Here is a 27,864-nt window from a genome sequence, read left to right as displayed (position 1 = left end):
CAAACTCTTCTCCCTCCTGCCTTCTGGGAAAAGGCACCGAAGCATTCAGGCTCTCACAACCAGACTATATAACAGTTTCTTCCCCCAGGCTATCACCCAGAGCCTGGACTGACACCTTACTGCCCTATTGTCTTGTTTATTATTTATTGTAATGCCTGCACTGTTTTGTGCACTTTATGCAGTCCTGGGTAGGTCTGTAGTCTAGTGCATTTTTTTTTAATCTGTGTTGTTTTTTACGTAGTTCAGTCTAGTTTTTGTACTGTGTCATGTAACACCATGGTCCTGAAAAAACATTGTCTCATTTTTACTATGTACTGTACCAGCAGTTATGGTCGAAATGACAATAAAAAGTGACTTGACTTGATGACACTGAATATTCAGAGAGGATTCATGGGGATGACAGTGAATATTCAGAGAGGGTTCATCGGGACAACAGTGAAGATTCAGAGAGGGTTCACGGGGATGACACTGAAGGTTCAGTGATGTTTCACGGGGACGACACTGAAGATTCAGAGAAGATTCACGGGGACGACAGTGAAGATTCAGAGAGGGTTCATGGGGACGACAGTGAAGATTCAGAGAGGGTTCACGGGGACGACACTGAAGATTCAGAGGGGGTTCATGGGGATTACACAGAATATTCAGAGATGGTTCACGGTGACGACACTGCAGATTCAGAGAGGGTTCACAGGGGCAACACTGAGGATTCAGAGAGGGTTCATTGAGGCAACAGTGAAGTTTTAGAGAGGGTTCACGAGGACAACATTGAAGATTCAGTACCGTTTTTTTCCTGAGACAGAGCACAGGACTTCCTTCTTTATAAGCTTTTGTTGTATTAACTGACTCTTTAAGGAAGATTCTAAAAATATGCTGAATTTTCTCACAAGTAAATACAAGAAAAAAATAGGCAACTTCTCCTACACGTACAGGTTCAGGAGCAACTTCATTGTCTTAGTGGAATTCCATTCCTTTTGTAAAATTGAACAATTCTGTTTAGCTTACTGGACTATCATTCCCCAAAAATTTTGTTGATTAGTAAGGGTACCAAATATCACAGGGAGAGGGGAGGAGAAAGGGGTTTAGAGGGATAGTAAATCAGCCACGAAGGAGTGATGGTGCAGATTTGATGGGCTGAATGGCCTAATCCTGCTCCTCTCTCTTATGGTCTTATGAAAATGGAGACACAGGTGTATAGGATGGTGAAAAAGGTTTCTAGTGCACTGGCCTTTCTCAGTCAGGACAATGAGGTGATAATTGAATTGAACAAACTATTTACAGTTGGCCCTACTTATCCGTGAGGGATTGGTTCTGGGACCCTTCGCGGATATCAAAAAATGCAGATGCTCAAATCCCTTATTTAACCTGTCTCAGTGCGGTGGACATTAGTACCTGGTGGTGGAGCTCTGAATCCGCAGTGATTCTGTTCATGAAAATAATCCCAATCATCATTGAAAATAAAGTGGAAATAATAAAGCGATCAGAAGGAGGTGAAATGGCATCGGTCATTAGAAAAGCGTTAGGCTACAGTCAGTCACTGATCAGAACAATTTTAAAGGATAAAGTGAGAAAGGCCCTGCCCCGATGAAAGCTACAATTATTACTAAGCAATGCAGTGGTTTAATTATTGGGTTTTGGGTTTTTGATCCTCCACATCAACCAGGCATGGACGGAGAGCACGCTCAGGAGGGATCTCTCACTAGATCGAACTAGGGAACTTCGATTCCTGAGCCCGGCACTGAAATATGCATTCTTAAGTGTTTTATGTGCATAGAAAGGTAAAATATATACTATATACTAAGACAAACGTTTGACTAACTGACGTTAAACAATACTGGATGTACCTGTTCCAGCTTACTTGATAAGAGAACTTCTGATTTTTTCTTGATCCCGATCCACGATAACCTAAGCATATCCTCCTGTATACTTTAAATCATCTCTATATTACTTATAATACCTAAAACAATGTAAATGCTATGTAAAATAGTTGTTATACTGCATTGTTTAGGGAATAATGACAAAAAAAAAGTCTGTACATGCTTGAACAACAAGTGCTGGAAGAGCACTTCCTGGTTTTCTTGATTTGCAGTTAGTTGAATTTGTGCATGTGGAACTCGCAGATAAGGAGGGCTGACTGTATGTTATACTTGACAAGCGTATACAATTGCAGTCAGCAAAATGAGAGTGTGTTCATACTTGAACTGGTGTAAAAGATGCTGTCAATATTGCAGAGAAATTGATGAAAGGATGGCCGGGACTGAGTCGAGATCTAGATTACAGTATAAACTACAATCAACTGTTTCCTTGAGCTGAAAAGTCTTTAGGACCAAAGATTCAAGGGACAAGACTTGTGTACATTTGAAAGATGGAACTGATTAGAGATAGCCAGCATTGTGTGAGGGGAATTCTGTCTCGAGAATCTGAGTTTTTTTTTAAACAAAGAGATGGGCAAAAAGAAGCAGCTTACCAACATTTTTCACCTATAACAGTCATGAACTCATACTTTTTTTCCTCACTTTTACTCTCAAATCTGTAATTTTTTAAATACTAAAACTTAGCCAATCAAATTTGAAATTTGAAGTATTATGCTCAGTTCTGGTCACTTAATTACAGGAAGAATTACGGAGAGAGCAGATAAGATTTACCAGGATGCTGTCTGAATTAGAGAATGTGTCTTAATGAGGATAAATTGAATGAGACAGGGATTTACTTTTTGGATCAAAAGAGGATGAGAGACAACTCGATATACAGTAGGTGTACAATAGGAGGTATAGATAGGGCAACAGCAAGGGACTTCTTTCCCCTGGGCAGAAAAGGCTAACACAATAGGGCTAATATTAAGGCAATACACACAAAGTGCTGGAGGAGCTCAACAAGTCAGTTAGCATCTATGGATGGGAATAAACAGTCAACGTTTTGGGTGAGACCCTTCATCAGGACTGGAAAAGAAGGGAGAAGAATTCAAAATAAGAAGATACAGGGAGGGGAGGAAGACGTACAAGGTTGATAGGTGAAACCAGGTGTGAAATAAAGAGCTGGGAAGTTGATTGGTGGAAGAGATAAAGGGCTGGAGAAAGAGGAATTTGATAGGAGAAGACAGAAGACCATGGAAGAAAAAGAAGTGGGAGAAGCACCAGAGAGAGGTGGTGGGCAGGTAAGAAGAGAAGGAGAGGGAAACAAAAATGGGAAATAGTGAAGGAAAGGTGGGGGGGTAATTACTGGAAGTTTGAGAAATCGATGTTTATGCCATCAGGTTGAAGACTACACAGACAGAATACAAGGTATTGTTCATCCAAACTGAGTGTTACCTCATTGTGGTAACAGAGGAGGCCACAGACTGACATGTCGGAATGAAAATGGGAAGTGGGTGTCTACTGGGAAATTCCACTTTTTGTGGCAGATGGAGCAAAGGTGTTTGACGAAGCAGTCTCCCAATCTACATCGGGTCTCTCTAATATTCAGCGTGGAAAGTGGTAGGGAGGAAAAGACCACAAGAACCCTAATTACACCAAGGATAGGGTTCCTCTTGTCCTCATCTACCACCCCACAAGCCTCTGCATCCAGTTTATAATTCTCTGTAACTTCTGCAGGAACAGGATTCTGCCAAGCACATCTTTCCCTCCCCTCCACCCCACTTTCTGCAGGGATTGCTCCCTATGCGATTTTCTTCTCCAATTGTCCCTCCCCACTGATCTCCATCCCGGCACTTATCCTTGCAAGCAGAACAAGTGCCACATCTGCACCTCCACCTACTCTCTCATGACCATTCAGGACCCCAAACAGTCCTTCCACATGAGGTGACATTTTCACGTGAGAGTATGCTAGAGTCATCTACTGTATCTAGTGCACCTGATGTGGTCTCCTGCATATTGGTGAGACCCAATGTAGATTGGGAGACCACTTCATTGAGTACCTTTGCTCCATCTGCCACAAAAAGCATGATTTCTCCATGGCCACCCATTTCAATTCTACTTCCCATTCTGACATGTCAGTCCATGGCCTCCTCTACTGCCATGATGAGGACACAGTCAGTTTGTAGGAACAACCCCTTATATTATATCAGTGTAGCCTCCAACCTGATGGCATGAACATCGATTTCTCGAATTCTGGTAACTGTCCCCCTCCCCTCCTTCACCATTCCCCATTCTTGTTTCCCTCTATCACCTTACCTGTCCATCACCTCTCTCTGGTGTTCCTCCTCTTTCTCTTTCTTCCATGGCCTCAGAATCTCACTTCTCCAGCCCTGTATCTGTTTCACCAATCAACTTCCCAGCTCCTTACTTCACTCCTCCCCTCTCCAGGTTTCACCTATCACCTGCCACCTTGTACTTCTTCCTCCCCTCGCCCCATCTTCTTATTCCGACTCTTCTCCCTTCCTTTCCAGTCCTGATGAAGGGTCTCTGCCTGAAATGTCCAATGTTTATTCCCATCTATAGATACTCACTGATCTGCTGAGCTCCTCTAGCACATTCTGTTTGTTGTTCTAGATTTGCAGCATTGCAGTACCTCTTGAGTCTATAATTTTAAGGTGATTGGAGGAAGGTATGGTGGCGAAGGTATATGTATTAGGAACATATAAGAGTCTCTTGGATAGGCACATGGATGATAGAAAAATGGAGGCTATACTGGATGAAGTGTTAGATTGATATTAGAGTAGGTTATAAGGTTGGCACAACATTGTGGGCCAAAGGGCCTGAACCATGCTGTAGTGTTCTATGTTCTTTAAATTGCAATTTCTTGATGTACCTCTATTTCCCTTCTCAATCTCACTGACATTTTAAACTTTGACCTGAGCCATCCCCAAGTAAAAAATATCTTTATGCTGTTTATCACAGAATAGGAAGATGGATGTCCATGAAAGTAAGTTATAAAATATAAGATGGCTATAACTGGGAACCACCCAGAAGTCTCTTACATAGATAAATTATTTCTCTTTGAAGTGGGTGCAGGCATCCTGAACCAGAAACAACAAAACACTGCAAATGCTATATTATTAGTTGTTAATATAAGATCAAACATTAGGACATTTACTCTATTCTGAGGAAACATTTAGAAAAAATAATTTGGCGCTTGTGTTGATTTGGAGATTTATAATAAATTCATAATTGCCCTCAGACCAGGACAATTTGGAATAAATTCCGTAAAATAATACTCAATATGAATAAATTCTATCCCACTTCTGAACATGAAACTTAGTAAATATATCATTTTTTAAAAACTGTTCAAAAGCCATTAGCACTTTTTACAGTTCAGAGTAAATATTGCTTAGAATTAAGTCATGAAATGATGTGACTAACAGACAGCATTTGCCTCCTGCTGTTCAGTCTGTAGCTGCACAGTTCATGGTGCATGGCTGCCCTTCACTGAACGGCTGCAGCAATTGAGCTCAGGTTTAAAATAGCTGTTTAGAACATGAGTCGGTAACACTGAAATAAAATCAAACCAAATCATTAGCTTCATTCAATATTGTCTTAGGTTAATATAAAAACTATTTCTTAATTTACAGGAATGCAGCAAAAAATTAAATAAAGAGAAGCTCTGGGAAATTAATCTGTAACTGATAATAAGCAAAGATTCTGGCCTTTAACAAAGTGAGCACCTAGGCCTTTGGAGATCTGCCAGATTTTGTTAATAATACTGTAGCTCTTACCTGGATATGTTGTTAAAGCTGAGGAAAATTCTTTGGAGACAAGGTAATGTGTCTGCATCTCTCTGTAAATGAAAGAAATACAGGGAGTTGTCAGCAATATTGTGCAGAACATCCCAGCAGCCTTTGGAAGGATCCTTGCAGCCCCATTTACTGCAGGTTTTTGCTCACAGCAAGCTGAGCCTCCTGGCTGTAGCTAAGCACTGTAGAAGGCTGCCACAATGTAGATAACTGAACAGACTGATGAATTTGTCAGTTAAAAGTCAGGGATGCAACTGCTTTGTTGCTGCGTGCACTCAGCAGGGTCACCGTGCTACCTCAGCAATTCGATTGCAGGAGCCTGCGTGTTTGCTCTACAACAACACTGATTGGCTTTCAAACTGTCACTCTCAACCAGTTTCATTGTTCAAGCTCATCATTAGTGTGGCTGCCCCCCCCCAGAAAAGCTTCAGAAACAAATTCTTTCAGAGCATGTTCTTCAGCAGAGCTACTCAATCTCTTTTTTAAAAACTTAAGCAAAAACCAAACACTCTGGACCTGTCACCAATTTGGCTAAATGACACTGATAACCTAACAATAAACACAGAAATTAGGAACTACAATACACAAAGCCACACACAAAAAATAAACTTGTCAACATGAGAACAAACTGGAGAGTTTTATTAGAGTACAGCCTGAACGCTTTGGATAGTCATGGTGCCCTCCTGGCACTGCCAAGAATGTGCCCACCAATACTCAGTAAAGTCACAGCTCAGAAAGCAACGACAGTATTTATTTATTTGGAGATGCAATATGGTAACAGGTCCTTCCGGTCCAACGAGTCAGTGCTGTCCAATAAACCTGTATGTCTTTGAAGGAAACCAGAGCATGCCACACAAATATGGATATGAACCCATGAACACTACAGTGTATTTCATTATTCCTTTTGTAATTCATAGTAATTTTATGTCTTTGCACTGTACTTCATCATAAAAGACAGAGATTATAAACCTGATTCTGATGGGTAAAAGTTATTCAGCCTAACAACTCTGCGTAAAACACTTATGCTCCAAAAAAAAAATAGTAGACAGGTCCAGATATGACTGGCAGAGGGACAAGAAATTATGAACAGATAATGAGGGAAATTCTCAGCAGCATCAGTGAACTAAGAATTAATTTTCAGGTTGCTATATGTTCATTAGAGATAAGAGACGGTTGAAACCAAAGTTCAAAGAGCACATATATGTCACCACATACAACCCTGAGATTTATTTTCCTCTGGGCATATTCAGTAAATCTATAGAATAGTAACTATATCAGGATCAATGAAATAGCAAGTAGAGCATAAAAGACATCAATCTGTGCAAATGCAAATGTAACTAAATAGCAATAAATAATGAGACAATGAAATACCAGGATAAAATGAGATTGTTGGTTGTGGGAACACCAGAAATAGAATCAATGTGGCTATTCCCTTTTGTGCAAGAGCCTGATGGTTGAGGGGTAGTAACTGTTCTTGAACTTGGTGGTGCGAGTTGAGGTACCTGTATCTTCTACCTGATGGCTGCAGCGATAAAGGAGCATGGCCTGTGTTGTGAAGATCTTTGATGACGGATGCTGTTTTCCTATGACAGTGTTTCACATACATGTGCTCCCTGGTTGGGAGGGTTTTACCAGCGATGTATTCGGCCAAATCCAGTAACCTTTTGTAGGATTTTCCATTCAAAGGCATCAGAATCAGAATCAGTTGTGTTATCTCTGGCATGAGTCGTGAAATTTGTTAACTTAGCAGCAGCAGTTCAATGCAATACATAATATAGAAAAAGAAAAAAAAACAACAATGGTGTGTGGCATTCGTTAGGCTCGCGAGACCATAGATCTGTGCCTGGAAAGTCTTGGAGTGTCCTCTCCAGGGTGCAGGCCTGGGCAAGGTTGTATGGAAGACCGGCAGTTGCCCATGCTGCTTGTCTCCCCTCTCCATGCCATTGATGTTGTCCCAGGGAAGGGCAAGGGCCGATACAACTTGGCACCAGTGACATCGCAGGAGTTGCCAGAACGAGGATGAAGGCAATGTCAGACTGCCTTAAGGACTCCAGCTCTGGATTTGTCCTCAGGGTTTACTCCCAAAGCTTCTCCTATGAGTGGGTATGGCCACAAGGCAGCAGAGGTTTGAAATCAGAGTTTTCCCTCTCTTAGATGGACTGCCTTTCCAGGCTGATAAGCTCCATCTACCCGAAAAAAAAATCAACAATAATAAAAAATAAATCAATTACTGTATATGTATACAGAATAAATTAAAAAAATCATGCAAAAAAAACAGAAATAATATGTATTTAAAAAGTAAGGAGGTGTTCATGGGTTCAATGTCCATTTAGGAATCGGATGGCAGAGGGGAAGAAGCTGTTCCTGAATCGCTGAGTGTGTGCCTTCAGGCTTCTGTGCCTCCTACCTGATAGTAACAGAGAGGAAACAGTTGCCCTGGGTGCTGGAAGTCCTTAATAATGGATGGTGCCTTTCTGAGAAATCCCTCATTAAAGATGTCCTGGGTACTTTGTAGGCTTTGTACTTTGTAAGATGGAGCCAACTAAATTTACAACTCTCTGCAGCTTCTTTCGGTCCTGTGCAGAAGCCACCCTTCCCCATACAGGCAGCTCGTTAAAATTCTCTCCACTGTACATCTATAGAAGTTTTTGAGTGTATTTGTTAACATACTAGATCTCTTCAAACTCCTAATGTAGTCACTGTCTTACCTTCTTTATAACCGCATCGATATGTTCGGACCAGGTTAGGTCTTCAGAGATCTTGACACCCAGGAACTTGATGCTGCTCCCTCCCTCTACTTCTGATCCCTCTATGAGGATTGATATGTTCCTTCATCTTTCGTGTTCCCATACTAGGTTATGATGCAGCTGTCACATAAACAGAAGTTTGTCGAAGTTTTTGATGACATGTTTAATCTCCAGATGCCGAACTAAGTAGAGGCACTATCATTCTGCCTTTGCAATTACAAATTACTTGTCCAGGACAAGTCTTCTGAGATAGTGACACCCAGGAATTTAAAGTTACTGATCCTCTCCACCTCTGATCCTCCGCTGAGAACTGACTGATGGACCTCTGGTTTTCCTCTCCTGAGGTCTACAATCAGTTCCTTGATCTTGCTGAATTGAGTGAGAAGATGTTGTTATGACAAATATTCAATCTCCCTCCTGTATGCTGATTCATCACCACCTTTGATACAGTCAACATTGGTGTTGGAGCTGTACTTAGCTACACAGTCGTAGGTGTAAAGCGAATGGAGCAGGAGGCTAAGTAGACATCCCTGTGGTACACCTCTGCTGATGGAGAGTGTGGAGATGTTACTACCAATCTGAACTGACTGGGGTCTCTTTTGAGGGGATGATGGTATTAAATGCTGAGCTGAAGCCGACAAAGAGCATCCTGGTGTATGCTCTTTGCTGTCTAGATGTTCCAGGGTTGTGTGGAGAGTCAATAAGTTGGCAGCTACTGTGGTCCTGTTGCTCTGGTAAGCAAAATAGAACAGATCCAAGTCACCACTCAGATAGAAGCTGATATGCTTCATCCACAGCCTTTCAAAACACCATCACTGGCCAACAGTCATTTAGACAAGTTACCATGTTCTTCTCGGGCAACAGTCTGATTGAAGCTTGCTTGAAGCCACACACTGCTGATGCAGGAGTTGAAGATATCCATCAACACACCAGCCAGTTGGTCAGCAGAGGTCTTTAGTATTCAGCCAGGTACCCCAACTGGACCGGATATTTTTCATGGATTCACCCTCCTGAAGGCAACCCACACATCATCTTCAGATACTGAGACCAAAGGATCATCAAGAAATTCAAAGATTCAAAGTGCATTTATTATTAATGAATGTATAAATTATACAACCTTGAGATATGTTTGCTTAACAGGCAGTTGCAAAGCAAGGAACCCAAAATAACCCAAATAAAAAAAAAGACCAACCCCAGTGCCCACGGAGAAAAAGAAGCAAAACAAATTATGCTAACAATAGAAGTGAGCAACAACAGCAGCATTCCAAACCAAACAGAGTCATTAGATCCAAATCCCTGGAGCAGCCTGGAGTAGGCCCAGCAATCAAACCCTGCTGTCGAGCATCCCTCATTGATTCCACTTTAGTCTGGAATCTCCACTTAGCCCATCAGAGCTTTTCAAAGATTATACCTGTACCCCTTGTAGCATTCTTGATCTCCAGACTTGAATACCTCTTATCTGGCTCTCAGCAAATGTTGGATGTCAGGATTCATCCAGGACGTCTGATTGGGGAAGACCCTGAGTGATTTTGAGGGGATACGCTCATTTACAGCTGTTTTAATTAACTCCATTACAACTGAAACCCTCTTTTACTGGGGACCTCTGAAAATGCGGCTTGTTAGCCCCTCACTAACAGCCACTGGATTCTGCAGTGAGAAACCCACCTTTCTTCAGCTTCATACATCTCGGGTGTCCTACTAAATCCATGAGGTTGGGATGTCTCGCCCACCTAAATCCTGGTTTGTATGAATACAGTGTAATTCACTGGCCCCAGCAATTGCCTGTTGGCAAGAAATAACAGATTGTAGACTGCATACAATTAATAAGTATATTTACCAAAGTTAACTTAAGCAGTTATTAAAGGAAAGGAAGAAAACAAAAGGGCCCATTATATTTAAAAAGTCAAATGTGCATGGTGGAGCTCAAATCTTGAACTTGTATGTAATTCACACGCTGGACCCTCGGTCTGTGCAAAAGAACATACCACCTCCTGAATAAAAACACAAAATGCTGGCAGAACTCAGCAGGCCAGACAGCATCAATGGGAGGAGGTAGTGACGACGTTTCGGGCCGAAACCCTTCATCTTCTGAAGGTCACTTGAAATCTATCTTCAACAAACAGGTTCTCCAATGGGAGTATAGTTCCTCAAAGCCATTCATCTGCACAAAGCACCTTGTGCAACAGGTACGGCATCCTCTCCCGTACTCCCTCCTATCTTCTCCCAGCTCCCACTAACAAAGACCTCTCCTACCAGCATTCTCCCAATTCTACCATCCTGATTAGCTGACATCACATTCCTAAATTGAACAATAAACCCTCTTATCTCAACTCAAAACCAAACAAGCTGAAAGCAGAATAGATTGCTCTTACAGAACTGCTGAAATGAAATACCGACAGAATAGCGGTAAAATTCTTAACTAAGGTGTCACAAATAGAGAAAGCTAGTAGACAGTGTGTGAGGGAGGATAGGCAGGTGATAGAGAAGGGGAGCGCCTAGACCAAAGATGTAGGGGAGAAGGAAGAAAAAGATAGTAAAGTTGTTTGCACCGTTAGGGATAAACAGAGAGTAAGAGGTGGAGAATGTCTTAAATGCATCTATTTTAATGCTAGGAGCATTGTAAGAAAGGTGGATGAGCTTAGAGCATGGATTGATACCTGGAAATATGATATTGTAGCTATTAGTGAAACATGGTTGCAGGAGGGGTGTGATTGGCAACTAAATTGTTAAAATTGTATAAGGCATTGGTAAGGCTGAATTTGGAGTATTGTGTACAGATCTGGTCACCGAATTATAGGAAAGATGTCAACAAAATAGAGAGAGTACAGAGAAGATTTACTAGAATGTTACCTGGGTTTCAGCACCTAAGTTACAGGGAAAGGTTGAACAAGTTAGGTTTTTATTCTTTGGAGCATAGAAGGTTGAGGGGGGACTTGATAGAGGTATTTAAAATTATGAGGGGGATAGATAGAGTTGACATGGATAGGCTTTTTCCATTCAGGGGGCAAAAGTTTAAGGGTAACACGAGGGGGAATTTTTTTTACTCAGAGACGGGTAGCTGTGTAGAATGAGCTTCCAGTAGAAGTGGCAGAGGCAGATTTGGTATTGTCTTTTAAAGTAAAATTGGACAGGTATATGGACAGGAAAGGAATAGAGGGTTATAGGCTGTGCGGGCCAGTGGGACTAAGTGAGAGTAAGCGTTCGGCATGGACTAGAAGGGCCAAGATGGCCTGTTTCTGTGCTGTAATTGTTATATGGTTATATAAATATTCCTGGATTTCATTGCTTCAGGTATGATAGAATCGGAGGGGCAAGAGGAGGAGGTGTTGCATTGCTTGTCAGAGAAAATATTACAGCGGTGCTTTGGCAGGATAGATTAGAGGGCTTGTCTAGGGAGACTATTTGTGTGGAATTGAGGAATGGGAAAGGTGTAGTAACACTTATAGGGGTGTATTATAGACCACCTAATGGGGAGTGAGAATTGGTGGAGCAAATTTGTAAGGCGATAACAGATATTTGTAGTAAGCACAAGGTTGTGATTGTGGGAGATTTTAATTCTCCACACATAGACTGGGAAGCCCATTCTCTAAAAGGGCTGGATGGTTTGGAGTTTGTAAAATGTGTGCAGGATAGTTTTTTGCAATAATACATAGAGGTATCAACTAGAGAAGGGGCAGTGTTGGATCCCCTTTTAGGGAATGAAATAGGTCAGGTGATGGAGGTATGTGTTGGGGAGCACTTCGGGTCCAGAAATCACAATGCCATTAGTTTCAATATATTATGGAGAAGGATAGGACTGAACCCAGGGTTGAGATTTTTGATTGGAGAAAGGCTAACTTTGAGGAGATGCGAAAGGATTTAGAAGGAGTGGATTGGGACAATTTGTTTTATGGGAAGGACGTAATAGAGAAGTGAAGGTCATTTAAAGGTGAAATTTTGAGGGTACAGAATCTTTATGTTCCTGTTAGGTTGAAAGGAAAGGTTAAAAGTTTGAGAGAGCCATGGTTTTCAAGGGATATTGGAAACTTGGTTTGGAAAAAGAGAGATATCTACAATAAATATAGGCAGCATTGAGTAAATGAGGTACTCGAGGAATATAAAGAATGTAAAAAGAGTCTTAAGAAAGAAATTAGAAAAGCTAAAAGAAGATACGAGGTTGCTTTGGCAGATAAGGTGAAAATAAATCCCAAGGGTTTCTACAGTTATATTAATAGCAAAAGGATAGTGAGGGATAAAATTGGTCCCATAGAGAATCAGAGTGGACTGCTATGTGTGGAGCTATAAGAGGTGGGGGAGATTTTGGACAATTTCTTTTCTTCGGTATTCACTAAGGAGAAGGATATTGAATTGTATAAGGTAAGGGAAACAAGTAGGGAAGTTATGGAAACTATGACGATTAAAGAAAAGGAAGTACTAGTGCTTTTAAAAAATATAAAAGTGGATAAGTCTCCAGGTGCTGACAGGATATTCCCTAGGACCTTGAGGGAAGTTAGTGCAGAAATAGCAGGGGCTCTAACAGAAATATTTCAAATGTCATTAGAAATGGGGATGGTGCTGGAGGATTGGTGTATTGCTCATGTGGTTCCATTGTTTAAAAAGGGTTCTAAGAGTAAACCTAGCAACTATCGGCCTGTAAGTTCGATGTCAGTGGTGGGTAAATTAATGAAAAGTATTCTTAGAGATGGTATATATAATTACCTGGATAGACAGGGTCTGATTAGGAACAGTCAACATGGACTTGTGTGTGGAAGGTCATGTTTGACAAATCTTATTGAATTTTTGAAGAGGTTGTTAGGAAAGTTGATGAGGGTAAAGCAGTGGATGTTGTCTATATGGACTTCAGTAAGGCCTTTGGCAAGGTTCCACACAGAAGGTTAGTTAGGAAGGTTCAATCGTTAGGTATTAATATTGAAGTAGTAAAATGGTTTCAACAGTGGCTGGATGGGAGATGCCAGAGAGTAGTGGTGGATAACTGTTTGTCAGGTTGGAGGCCGGTGATTAGTGGTGTGCGTCAGGGATCTGTACTGGGTCCAATGTTGTTTGTCATATACATTAATGATCTGGATGATGGGGTGGTAAATTGGATTAGTAAGTATGCAGATGATACTAAGATAGGTGGCATTGTGGATAATGAAGTAGGTTTTCAAAGCTTGCAGAGAGATTTAGGCCAGTTAGAAGAGTAGGCTGAAAGATGGCAGATGGAGTTTAATGCTGATCAGTGTGAGGTGCTACATCTTGGTAGGACTAATCAAAATAGGACATACATGGTAAATGGTAGGGCATTGAGGAATGCAGTAGAACAGAGTGATCTAGGAATAATGGTGCATAGTTCCCTGAAGGTGGAATCTCATGTGGACAGGGTGGTGAAGAAAGCTTTTGTTATGCTGGCCTTTATAAATCAGAGCATTGAGTATAGGAGTTGGGATGTAATGTTAAAATTGTACAAGGCATTGGTGAGGCCAAATTTGGAGTATTGTGTACAGTTCTGGTCACCGAATTATAGGAAAGATGTCAACAAAATAGAGAGTGCGGAGGAGATTTACTAGAATATTACCTGGGTTTCAGCACCTAAGTTACAGAGAAAGGTTGAACAAGTTAGGTCTTTATTCTTTAGAACGTAGGTTGAGGGGGACTTGATAGAGGTATTTAAAATTATGAGGGGGATAGATAGAGTTGACGTGGATAGGCTTTTTCCATTAAGAGTAGGGGAGATTCAAACAAGAGGACATGAGTTGAGAGTTAAGGGGCAAAAGTTTAGGGGTAACACGAGGGGGAACTTTTTTACCCAGAGAGTGGTAGCTGTGTGGAACGAGCTTCCAGTAGAAGTGGTAGAGGCAGGTTCAATATTGTCATTAAAAAAAAAATTGGATAGGTATATGGACAGGAAAGGAATGGAGGGTTATGGGCTGAGTGCAGGGCAGTGGGACTAGGTGGGAGTAAGCGTTCGGCACGGACTAATAGGGCTGAGATGGCCTGTTTCCGTGCTATAATTGTTATATGGTTATAACCTTGGTATAGTCAATCAGATGGTCCAGTCCACTAATTCAAAAGCACTCTTGTAACTGTTCTTCTAACTCCTGCAACCTCTTCTTAGTTGTCTTCATTGCAGAGAAATGGGAGGGATAAAGAAAAATCAAAGCTAGAGACCAAGAATGATACAAACAGTAAAGGCAGGTGCTGAGAGAAGGTGGTGAAAATTGATCAAATTGGTGAATGTGATGTGGTTCCATTAGCTGTGATCAGACTGCAAAGGTTAAACTTGAGTTCTTTGTTCTCTTAAATGGTGCAGAATATCAATATTTTAAACTTTAACAGCAACATTTCATCTTCCAAATTGGCATGCAAAAGTCTCACCAAATCAATACTCAAATTCAATAATATCAGACTGGATGCCTGGGCCTAGTGCTGTTCCCCAGGCCAGGGGTGGTGCTCAGCCCATTGCAATTTGTCATCTGTATCAATAATTTGAATGGAAGTATGCAAGGAATAGTTAGTGTTTAGAGATGATAGTACAATAAGTGGTGTTTTGGATGGTAAAGATGGTTTTCTGAATTTAGAAAGAGTGATCTTGATCAAAGGCATAAGTGGGCTGAGGAATTGCAAATGGAGTTTAATTCAGGTAAGTGCAAGGTAAAGTGTTGAATTTTGGGAAGACAAATCAGGGTAGGACACTCATAGTGAAAAGGCCCTGGGGAATGTCTTTGAACAGAGAGACCTAGGAGTACATGTACATGGTTCCCTGAAAATGGCATCACAGATACACGGTGATGAAGACAACTTAGAGTATAGGAGTGGGAATGTTATGTTGCAGTTGTACAAGACATTAACGAGGCTACATTTGGAATATTGTGTTCAGTTTTGGTAACCCTTCTGTAACCATTAATCTAGAAAGAGAGCAGAAGAGATTTACAAGGGTGTTGTCAGGATTTGGAGCACTGAGTTATTGAGGTTTAGTGGGTTGGATCTTTTTTAGTGGAGCACAGGAGAATGAGAGGTGATCTTATAGAGTTATGAAAAATCATGAGGGACAAAGATAGGGTGAATGTACACAGTCCTTTTTTTTTCAACTTGGGAATTAGAACTGGAGGCCACAGATTGAGTATGAGATGGGTAAGTTTTAACAGTCTTTTTTAACCAGAGAGTGTTTAGTATATGGAATGAGGAAATGCAGGCACATTAATAATATTTGAAAGACACTTGGACAGGTACATAGTTAGGAAAGGTTCAGAAAGGTATGGGTAAATGAGACTAGCTTAAAGGGACATCTTGGTCAGGATGAAATAACTGGGCTGAAAGGCCCATTTCCATGCTGTATGACTCTAAATTATTTTTTTTTGGAACTGGCATCACTGGTAAGGCCAGAACTAATTACTGGTCTGGAGTTTACAAGAATGGTGGTGGAGTGGGGGGGGGGGGGGTTAGGATCTCACTGAAAACTATTGAATATTGAAACGATGAACATTGAAAGGATATGTGGGGGGGATGTTTCCTATCTGTTTCGCTCAACAGATGACACCATTGCCATCACCCTCCACCTGGACAAAAAAGACACATACATTCGGATGCTGTCCATAGACTTCAGTTCAGCATTCAACACAATCATCCCACAGTAACTGACTGGAAAGCTGAGCCTACTGGGCCTGAACACCTCCCTCTGCAACTGGATACTAGACTTCCTGACTGGGAGACCTCAGTCAGTCTGGATCGGGAGCAGCATCTCCAACATCGTCATACTGAGCACGGGGGCCCCCCAGGGCTATGTGCTCTGTCCACTGCTGTTCGCTCTGCTGACCCACAACTGTGCTGCAACACACAGCTCGAACCACATCATCAAGTTCGCCGATGACACGACCGTGGTGGGTCTCATCAGCAAGAACGACGAGTCAGCTTATAGAGAGGAGGTGCAGCGGCTAACAGACTGGTGCAGAGCCAACAACCTGTCTCTGAATGTGAACAAAACAAAAGAGTTGTTGACTTCAGGAGGGCACAGAACGACCACTCTCTGCTGAACATTGACCGCTCCTCAGTAGAGATCGTTAAGAGCACCAAATTTCTTGGTGTTCACCTGGCAGAGAATCTCACCTTGTCCCTCAACACCAGCTCCATAGCAAAGAAAGTCCAGCAGCATTTCTGCTTTCTGTGAAGGCTGAGGAAAGTCCATCTCCCACCCCCCATCCTCATCACATTCTACAGGGGTTGTATTGAGAGCATCCTGAGTAGCTGCATCACTGCCTGGCTTGGAAATGGCACCATCTCAGATCGCAAGACCCTGCAGCGGATAGTGAGGTCAGGTGAGAAGGTCACCCCTCACATCTCTTCTCCCTCCTGCTGTCTGGGAAAAGGCAACGAAGCACTTGGGCTCTCACGGCCAGACTATGTAACAGTTTCTTCCCCCAAGCTATCAGACTCCTCAATACCCAGCGCCTGGCATGACACCTTGCCTTATTGTAATGCTTGCACTGTTTTGTGCACTTTATGCAGTCCTGGGTAGGTCTGTAGTCTAGTGTAGTTGTTGTGTATTTTTTTCTCTGTGTTGTTTTTTTTTATGTAGTTCAGTCTAGTTTTTGTAATGTGTCATGTAACACCATGGTCCTCAAAAATGTTGTTTCAGTTTTACTATGTACTGTACCAGCAGTTATGGTCATAATGACAATAAAAGTGACTTGACTATAGTGGGAAAATTAGGATGCCCATTTAGAACAGAGATGAGGACGAATGTCTTTAGCCAAAGAGTGTTGTAACTGTGGAATTCATTGACACAGACAATGAGTAGGCCAAGAATTGAATATATTTAAAGCAAAGTTTGAGAGGTTCTTGATTAGTCAAGGCATCAAAGGTTACGGGGAGAAGGCAGGAGAATGGGGTTATGAGAGATAATAAATCAGCCATGATGTAATGATGGAGCACACTTGATGGGCAGACTGGCCCAATTCTGCTCCAAAGTCTTATGGTCTAACTGTGCTTCTAAACAGTGGTGGCAAGCTGCCTTTGACCATGGCAGTGCTTGTGATGAAGGTACTCTCGTAGTATTGTTAGGGCAAGAGTTCAAGCATTAACCGGTGACAATGAAGGGACAGTGAAATACATTTAAGTCAGTGTGATGTGTGACTTGACAGCATCTTCTGTCCTTGCTCTGTTTGGTGGAGGTTACCGGTTAGGGAGGTGGTGTTGCAGCAGCCTGTGTTATTAACTACCACAGATAGTAGACGTAGTGCACTAGTGATGAATACTTGGGATGACAGATGGGAGCATCATGAGGACCACTTTGTCATGGATGAAGCAGAGCTTCCCAAGGGCTGATGATGCTGCATTCACCAGCACATATTCCATTATACTCCAGAAATGTGGTTTGCAGATTGCGGAAAGTGTTTGGACATTTAGCAGTGAATCACTCACCTAGAATTCTCAGCTTCTGGCCTGACCTTGTTGCCTTGGAGAATTCATAGCTTCTGTCTTCACCTTGATGTAGCTGTCCTTAATGACCTTCTGGTCAATGGTTACCACTCAAGACAAGTATAGTCGAAGTGCAGGTAAAGACTTTGAATATGAAGGATAGGTATTCTACCTTTCCTCTACTGAATATGTCACTACCTGGCACATTTGTGGCATGGATTTTACTTGCCATTTATCAACACTGAATAGTGTCATACCATCATAGAGTACTACAGCACAGAAACAGGTCCTTCAGCCCATCATGTCAACGCCAAACATCTACCTGTTCCATATATCCCTCTAACTCCCTTTCATCCTTTTACCTATCCAAACTTCTCTTAAATGTTACAATCAAACTCACATCTGTCACCACTGCTGGAAGTTCATTCCACACTCACACCACCCCGAGTGAAGAAGTTTCCCTTCAGATTCCCCTTGAATATCTCACCATTCAGCTGATACCTATGACCTCTAGTTTCAGTTTCACCCAACCTCAGTGGAAAGAGCCTGCATATTCTTCCTATCTATACCCTTCATAATTTTGTTCGAAGTAAAATTTGTTATCAGAGTACAAACACGTCACCACATACAACCCTGAGATTCTTTTCCTGGAGGCATACTGAGCAAATCTATACAACAGTATCTGCACACAGGATATGTAAACTGTAAGCATCAGCAACTGTAAAGTGCAAATGCAGATCATAAACAAATAGCAATAAATAACGAGCATGAAATAACAATATAACAGAGTCCTTAAATCAGTGTATTATCCCCCTTTGTACAAGAGTCTGATGATTGAGGAGTAGTAACTGTGCTTGAACCTGGTGGTGCAAGTCCTGAGGCACCTGTACCTTCTACCTGATGGTAGCAGTGAAAAAACAGCATAGCCTGCGTTTGAGGATCTTTGATAATGGATGCTGCTTTCCTACAACAGCGTTTCATGGTTGGAAGGGCTTTACCCGTGATGTGCTAGGCTGAATCCACTACCTTTTATAGGATTTTCTACTCAAAGGAATTGGTGTTCCCATACCAGGCCGCAAAGCAGCCAGTCAACACATTTCTTAGAAGTTTGTTGAGGCTTTTGATGACATGCCAAATTTCTGCAGACTCTTGAGGAAATAAGAGTTACAGAGAAAGGCTGAATAGGTTAGGACTTTATTCCCTGGAGTGTAGAGGAATGTGGGGAGACTTGATAGAGGGATATATAATTCTGATGGGTATAGATAGAGTGAATGCAAGCAGGCTTTTTCCACTGAGGCTAGGGGAGAAAAAAACCAGAGGACATGGGTTAAGGGTGAAGGGGGAGTTTAAAGGGAACATTGGGGGGGGGGCTTCTTCACACAGAGTGTGGTGGGAGTGTGGAATGAGCTGCTAGATGAAGTGGTAAATGCAGGCTCACTTTTAACAAAAACTTGGACAGGTACATGGATGAGAGGTGTATGGAGGGATATGGGCCAGGTGCAGGTCAGTAGGACTAGGCAGAAAAATGGTTCAGCACAACTAAGGATGGCCAAAAGGCCTATTTCTGTGCTGTAATGTTCTATGGTTCTATCATGCTTTATTTGCAATTATAATTATATGTTGGGTCCAGGGCAGGTCCTCCGAGATAGTGACACCCAGGAATTTAAAGTTACTGACCCTCTCCATCTCGGATCCTCCGATGAGTACTGGCTCATGGACCTCTAGTTTCCTTTTCTGAAGTCTACAATCAGTTCCTTGATCTTACTGACATTGAGTGAGAGGTTGTTGTTATTACACCATTCAGCAAAGATTTCAATCTCCCTCTTGTATGCTGATTCATCACCACCTTTGATACAGCCCATGACAGTGGTGTCATCGGCAAACTTGTATATGGTGTGGAGCTCTACTTAGCCACACAGTCATAGGTGTAAAGTGAGTAGAGCCAAGGGCTAAGCACACATCCCTGTGCTGCTCCAGGAGATGTTTTTGCCAATCCAAACTGACTAGGATCTACAGCTGAGGAAATCCAGGATCTCATTGCACAAGGGGGTATTGAGGCTCAAGTTTTGGAGTTTACCGATTAGTTTTGAGGGGATGATGGTGTTAAATCCAAGCTGTAATCAATAAAGAACATCCCAATGTATGCATCTTTGCTGTCCGAACGTTCCAGGGGTGTGTGAAGATCCAATGAAATAGCATCTGCTACAAACCTGTTGCTTCAGTAAGCAAATTGGAGTGCATCCAAGTCATCACTCAGACAGGAACTGATATGCTTCAAAATCAGCCTCTCAAAACACTTTATCACTGTGCATGTAAGTGCCACTGAACAGTAGTCTTTTAGACAATTTACCACGTTCTTCTTGGGCACCAGTACGATTGAAGCCTGCTTCAACCAAGTGGGTAACACACTGCTGGAGCAAGAGACTGAAGAAATCCATGAACACCCCAGCCAGTTGGTCAGCACAGGTCTTCACTGCTCAGCCAGGTACTCCATCTGGACCGGATGCTTTCCTTGGATTTACTCTCTTGAAGGCAGCCTGCACATCATTTTCATCTTCAGACCAAAGTATCATCGATAGCCATGGGGGTGCACGATGGTTACTCCCTATTTTGGTTGACAAATTGAACACCGAAGGCATTGAGCTCATCTGGAAGTGAGGTTCTGCTGTCCCCTAAACTGCAAGATTTAAATTTGGAGGAGGTTATGGCATTCAAACACTGCCACAGATGTCAAGCAACCCTCATTGATTTCAGTCTAGTCCAGAATCTCCACTTCGCCTGTGTGATGGCCAGAGATCATACCTGCATCTCTTGTAGTATTCTTGATCTCCACACTTGAATGCCTCTGATCTGGCTCTCACCAGATTCCAGGTTAAAGTCTAATGATCCTGCTGTAGTCATTCAGGTCCTCAGTTGAGTTCTTAAACACAACACAGTCCACTGACTCAAAGCAATCCTGTAACTGTTCCTTTGTTCCCCATGACCACCTCTTAGTGGTCTTGATTTCTGGAGCCTTGCGCTTTAGGCTCTATCTGTATGCAGGTAATAGGAGTACAGCTAAATGATCTGACTTTCCAAAATGTGGTCTCAGGAAAGAATGAGAGGCATTCCTTATCATTGGGTAACAGTGGTCTAGTGTGTAGGGACCTCTGGTACAATGGGTTACATGTTGGTGATAATTGAGCAGGGTTGCAAAGTATGGATCTATTTCTTTTAGAACAATGCCCCCTGCCCCCTGAGCAATACGTATTGATCTGTTGTCTATGCATGCACAATGTCCTCTCTCTTTCTCTGTTGTTGCAATGTGAATACACCAGTTAAAGCCATCTTCTGCATGTGTGCTTTTATTTAATCAAGATGTAGTTGTACAGACACAACAAATTGGCGATGAGCACTAACCTGAATATCAGAGAATATCATGAACTGCACTGACAGTTATGGGCCGAAACAGCGAAAATTAAACAGTATGAAGAAGGCCGTCACAAATGCTAACATAGGGATGTGCAAGTAACTACTTGCATTGCACAGTGAAAGACGCAATGAATTTAAAGTGAACATAACATGGCGATGGCTTCAGTTGGGAATGTTGACAAATTTGATTGTGCTAATGAGGCTGGGAGTCGTATATTGAGAGTGCTGAACTATATTGTAACATGAACAACCTGGAGGAACAAAAAGAAAGTTCCTACGCTTCTTAGCTTAATGGGTGCAAGAACGTACAGTCTCTTACACAACTTAGTAGCCCCTGCAAAGCCAACAAGCAAGATGTTTGATGAAATTATTACAATTTTTCAAAATCACTTAAGCCCTAAACCATCAGCAGTAGCTGGGAAATTTAGATTTTATAAAAGGAACCAATTAAAAGATGAAAGCATTTCCGAATACATTGCAGAACTATGCAAACTTTCTCAGTATTATGACTTCAGAGATGGACTTTCTGATGTTTATATGTGGCATGCTTAGTCAAAGCACTCAAAAAGAGGCTACTATCCAAAAGAGACCTAACCTTAGAACAGACATTGACCATTTATATTGTTAGAGACTGCAGCATACAGAAAAGGAGGTTAAAATGTGGAACGCACAAAATGTCCCTGAATGGTGCAAAAAGCCAAGAATGTGGAAATCCTCCCATGATGCAAATAACTGCTGGTTCAAAGAAAAAGTATGCAGAAAGTGTCACAAACAAGGTCACATAGAGAGAGTGTGCAAGGCAGAAAAAAAGCACAACCAAAGAGAAAAACCACACCGAGTGCAGAGTTTCACATACAAAAATAAACAAATGTATCAAGTGACCGAATGTAAACCAGACCATAAAGGGTCTATCGAAGGTGAGCTGTCATGCTTAGATTTGCATAGTATTACTGAAGCAGATCACAAAATCATATGGATCATTAAAGGAGTGGATGTCGTCATTGGATTCCGATGGGCAACCGAAGAAGAAGTCTGGTGTAAAACTGAAAATGGAACTGGACACAGGGTCAGCTTTGTATATAATTTCAGAGGCTGACTACAACAGACTGTTTTCTAACACTTCATTAGAGAAGACCTTAGTGATGCTAAAGACCTACACAAGCGAAAAAGTGTCTCCTAAAGGCAAACTGAAGGTAAATGTGATGTATGGAGGCCAAACACAGCAATTAGAGCTTTATATGTTGAAAAGTGGAGGGCCAGCACTTTTCGGATGTGAATGGTTGAGAAAAATCCAACTAGACTGGTAAACAAACAAAGCTGTCAGTGTGGCATCAACAGGCAACTGCAGCCCAAATGGTAGCATTAACCACAGGCTGTCACAGCTGCTTAATGCTAATCAGGTGTTTGAGAAAGGAATAAACAGATTGAAAACTTAGCCAAAAGCTGTTTGGGATGCCAAAAAGTTCAAAATGCATCCCCACAGACACTGAGTGTCCCCTATGAGTGACCGTCATCACATGGCAAAGAGTTTGACTTTGCTGGGCCATTCATGGACTCCAAGTTTCTGATTGTTGTGGATGCTCACTCAAAGAGGCCAAAGGTTATACCAATGAATACCTCAACAAAGACAGTCTCTTCTCTGAGGACTACCTTTGCCAGAAATGGCTTACCAGAACAAATTATGAGTGACAACTGAGCCCGATACACATCCACAATTCCAATTGCCAACAGATATTTCAAGTCAGCACCTCAACCCCCAGCAATGAATGGATTAACTGAAAAGTTCACCCATATGTTTAAGATGTCCATTTAAGCGATTCACAAGTGGGTGATTTCTCTACAAGGTAGAGAACTTCTTTTTTGTGCATTGGAACTCTATGCAAGATCTTGCACAGACTTCCTGAAACCAGGAATAACCAGTGCAGAATAAACAGTTCAGCCAGTTGCCAAGTGAAGCTTTGAGATTGGAGAGGAAGACTTAACGTTGATTACCAAGAAGACAAGAGAACACCTGGTAGGATGGCTACAAGAACTGGACCACTGATGTACACAGTGGATGTTGAAGATCAGACATGAAGACATCATGTGGATCAGATATTGGATGCTCAACCTAAGAACAAATCTGAGTCGACTGTGTCCAACAAGACAGACACATTAAGTCACTGGACTTACTGATCAGTGATGATGTCACTAACAGCAATGCGACACCAGAGACTGAGAATGTAGTCTTAGATAAGACACCTACCAAACCCAACGCCACTCGATAGGCATAGAGGCATAACGAGAACGTTATTCTTGACAAGTTACCTGCCAAACCTGATGCCACTCCTCAGGTCCAGAGGTATTATCCTGAAATAAATAGTGCACCACCCAGAAGACTGAACCTGTAGAAATGTGAAGTTAGTTATGGGATGTTATTGTGAAAACATGTTTATTTGGAATATGGGTTTATGAAAGGGAAATTGAATGTTTTCTACATACACAGCTTTATGTTGTATTAATCTAAAAGGAGAGGAAGTGTAAGGTACAGTCAGCCCTCCTTGTCCGTGAGGGATTGGTTCCAGGACACCTTCCAAAAATCTCGGATGCTCAAGTCTCTTATTCAACCTGTCTCCTTACAGTGGACCTTAGGACCCAGCGGAACCCTGGACCTTATTTAACCCGTCTGGTGCGGTGGACATTAGGACCTGGCGGTAGAGCTCTGAATCCACCGTGTTTCACAATCACGATTGAAAATAAAGTGGAAATAATAAAGCGATCAGAAAGAGGTGAAACGCCATTGGTCATTGGAAAAGCATTAGGCTACAGTCAGTCACTGATCTGAACAATTTTAAAAGATAAAGTGAGAAAGGCCCTGCCCCGATGAAAGCTACAATTATTACTAAGCAACACAGTGGTTTAATTATTGGGTTTTGGCTTTTTGATCCTCCACATCAACCCAGCACGGATGGATAGTGTGCTTGGGAGTGATGTCACTGGATCGCCCGGCGCTGAAACATACATTTTTTAAGTGTTTTATATACATTGAAAGGTAAAATATATACTATATACTAAGACAAACGTTTGACTAACTTACGCTAAATAATACCGGATGTACCTGTTCTGACTTACTTTGTAAGAGAACTAACATTTTTTTTCCGATCCCAATCCACGATAACTTACGCATATCCTCCCGTATACTTTAAATCGTCTCTAGATTACTTATAATACCTAATACAATGTAAATGTTATGTAAAATTGTTGTTATACTGCATTGTTTAGGGAATAATGACAAAAAAAAAGTCTGTACATGCTTGAACAACAAGCTCAGGAAGAGCACTTCCGGGTTTTTGTGACTGAATTCGCGCAAGTGGAACTCGCGGTTAAGGAGGGCTGACTGTATAGATCTATTTCTTTTAGAGCAATGATGACCCCCAGGCACTATGCATTGATCTGTTGCCTACACATGTGCATCGTTCTCTCTCTCTCTCTCACTGCAATGTGAAAACACCAGTTAAAGCCATCTCCCGTGTCCATGCTTTTATTTGATCAATATGTAGTTGTGCACAGACACAACAGTTTTCTCCAAATAGGCCTAGTTGAAGTCGTCAACTATAATTCGAAATGCGTTGGAATGAGCTGTTGCTTGTTTATAGACAACATTGTGTAGTTTCGGGACTGCTTGCTTATAATTGGCCACTAGTGGTATGGAAGCTCTGGTCAAGATCACGGCTGAGAACTCCCGAGGCAAATAGAATGGTCTACATTTAATTTTTAGGTGTTCTAAGTCAAGAGAACAAGAAGTTGACATAACCTCAATGTCCATGCACCAAAAAGAATTGACTAAAAAGCATATGCTGCCTACTCTTTCCTTACCAGAATTCACAGTTCATCCATTCTGAAAGACATAAGATGTCTGGTCATATCACTGCATCTGGTGTATCCACATTTAACCAAGTCTCAATGCAATGAACAATCGAGATGACTCATCTGCCTCTGCTACAGCAGCCATGCCCTGAGAACGTCAAACTTATTTTCTAGTGACTGCATATTCGCCAATAAGATACTAAGTAGGGTGGTCTCACCCCTCTACGCTTCAGCCTGGTTTGAATGCTGCCTCCCCTGGCGTGTTTTCGGCCACGGCATTGTTAACTGCTCCATATTTAACTGCTGAATGTGAGATCTGAAGATCATTGACTTAATTTCGTGGTCCGTTAAGAGGCAATTTACATGCTACAAATTGCAGCAAAAGTAGTTGAAAAGGAGTATATTTAAACTGATACAACTTCCTGAAGCCTGCAGAGAGTTGCTAATGTACGTCAGTGCCATCTTGGGTTCAGCTGGCCAAAGTTTGAACTTCGAGATAAGTGACCAAAACTACATACAGTACTCCAAATTGGGCCTCACCAACGTCAACGTAACACCCCAACTCCAGTTCTCAATGCCCTGATTTATAAACCTCTCTTGACAATCATATGTACTGACTTGGTCTTGCTGCATACTGGCAAGACTTAAGACCGCTTCTGATGTGATAGTGGAAAGATAATATTAGAATACATTACAGACTCATTCTGACATGGACAGTCCCAAGCCTGGCTGCGAAAGGAGATGGTTTGGGCATGGGACTAGCAAACCAATCCTGTAAAAAACAAAGACAGAAACAACAAAAACAACAAAGCTCTGAAGACTTCATCCCTGGGAAAGGAGGGATGAAAGACTGGCCTAGGATAGAAGACTCTGATGAACAATGTCAGTGGCCTGTGGCTCATTTGGGGTGATGGAGCTGAACTAACTATTTCAGACTCATCAACAGGAGAGGGACTATGTTAAGCAGGGTATGAAAGATCAGAATGGTTATAATAATGGAAATATCAAATAAGAAAACATTGGGAAAACACAAAGCCTTTTTACAGTTAGAATTCATAAATTTAATGACAAACACTCCATGAACCAGTGCTTTGAGTAAGCCACATCTAAAACTCACAACAGTTTCGATGCAGTTGCGTCTGAGGTTGAGTTCTGTCAGTGAATCAAGGCCATTCATATTTTCGGCATGTACAATGAGGTTCCCTGCAAGATTCAGGACTCGAAGTTCACTCAAATGATTAATGTTTTCCATCTTAGAAATCTATTAAAATAGAAAATAAAAATAACAAAATAGTTTGAATACTAATTAAGATTCAAGAACTAGCATTTGGAAAATATCTAGGCTTTTGCAAAGAAAGGGTTATGCTTTCCCAACACAGTATAATACGAAACAAAACGTCATGGAAATAATTTGACCGTACAGAAATAGTCTGCACTTGAAGATGAACTATCTGCAGTCCTTTATTGAAACACATCATTTTCTATGTGATTATTATTCTAATTAGCTGGCAAACTCTGACTCTCAAAAACGAGACATATAAATTATTTTTATATTTTCCGAGTAAGTGCTATTTAATCATTTGGTAAGTCTTCCACATTTTGTAATGTTAGATGACTGTCCATAGCACTTGGCTGACTTTTTGCTGGAAACTTGAATCAGTGGAATGCATAGGTTGAGTTTGGACCTATCACATAGATTGGTAACAAGCACAGAATATATCAAATCTCTGAGGAAAACAGGAAACAACAATTCAGCCAAATTTAATCTATCATTAATTTAATCTGAAATAAATTTAATCCAGCAAATTTAAAGGAATTAAAAGGAGCACAGGAAGCATTACCTATCGAGTTCGATAGTGAACAAGTGGAATGTCTGAATGTAATAGCACACTATTAGAGTTTTACTGCAGATATTTGCTAAATGTCCTGTAACTACATCCATAATTGTGGTATTCAACATTTTCCTTTCGGATAAATTGTGTGTGATGTGCCTTGAGAAGTTAGTGGAGTTAAAGGTGCTGTACAAAATCAGGAATAGTTCAAGTCCAAAATCAGAAGGTGTAGCTGAAACCTAAAAGTGTATGAATTTGTAACCACCTGCACCAATTTTAACATTAGTTTTTAAAAATATGAAAGGGAGAAATTGCTACACCTGATTCTGGGTTCATAGTCTTTAATTGTTCACTTGGAAAACTACTGTTTTCAATAGAATGCAATATTACCACGTTAACATAAGTTACAAGAGCACATTCCCCTCTCTAACAAAAAGGGAAAGTTGTAATAATAGTTTTAAACTTCCTTTCATTCATTACCCATTTTGGAATGCAGGAAAATAAATATAATTGGCTCATCAAGACTTAAAGAGATTAATGGGAAAATTCACAACAATCTCCATGACAAATGATTTGTTCTGTCAGAAAACAAATGATTAAGGCTGGCTGAATATTTGTGAATTATGACTGATTGCGTATTCTTTGCCTGTTGCCATACCTGGTTTGCATGTAGATCTAGCACATCCAGATCAGTCAGATTCTCAAGATTGGAAATATTTTTGATTCTGTGAAGAGATAAAAAACATGAAACATGAAACATATACCTCTATCACATACATTTAGAGAAGCCCATCCTATCCCATTTTTAATTTTTCCTTCATTAAAGCACCATTGATCCTAGCTCCTAGCCACTCTTTAATCCGGCCCAAATTTAAATCTGCATTATGTAGCTGGAAGCTGGATGAGGAGTTTCAACAAGGTGTTAGAGAGAGTGGCAGATTATGTTGGAGCCCCAAGAGGATCTTTAACA

At 41.4% G+C, this 27,864-nt stretch overlaps 1 protein-coding gene across 3 annotated transcripts in view; it reads right to left on the bottom strand.

Annotated features, from left to right (window-relative positions):
- Positions 1-27,864, bottom strand: part of LOC132378741 (leucine-rich repeat-containing protein 49) — a 153,644-nt gene that overhangs the window by 84,080 nt on the left and 41,700 nt on the right. For all 3 annotated transcript variants that reach the window (XM_059945856.1, XM_059945855.1, XM_059945854.1), the window contains exons 7-9: positions 27,553-27,619; positions 26,180-26,323; positions 5,648-5,709 (exon numbers count right to left, since the gene is read on the bottom strand). In XM_059945856.1, coding sequence (XP_059801839.1) covers positions 5,648-5,709; positions 26,180-26,323; positions 27,553-27,619 — 273 coding nt within the window. The remainder of the gene's footprint in view (positions 1-5,647; positions 5,710-26,179; positions 26,324-27,552; positions 27,620-27,864) is intronic.

Source organism: Hypanus sabinus, chromosome 21, assembly GCF_030144855.1.
Source record: "Hypanus sabinus isolate sHypSab1 chromosome 21, sHypSab1.hap1, whole genome shotgun sequence".
Taxonomy (NCBI): Eukaryota; Metazoa; Chordata; class Chondrichthyes; order Myliobatiformes; family Dasyatidae; genus Hypanus; species Hypanus sabinus.
The sequence above is the reverse complement of the archived record's forward strand: the minus strand, read 5'-3'. Positions and strand labels throughout refer to the sequence as shown.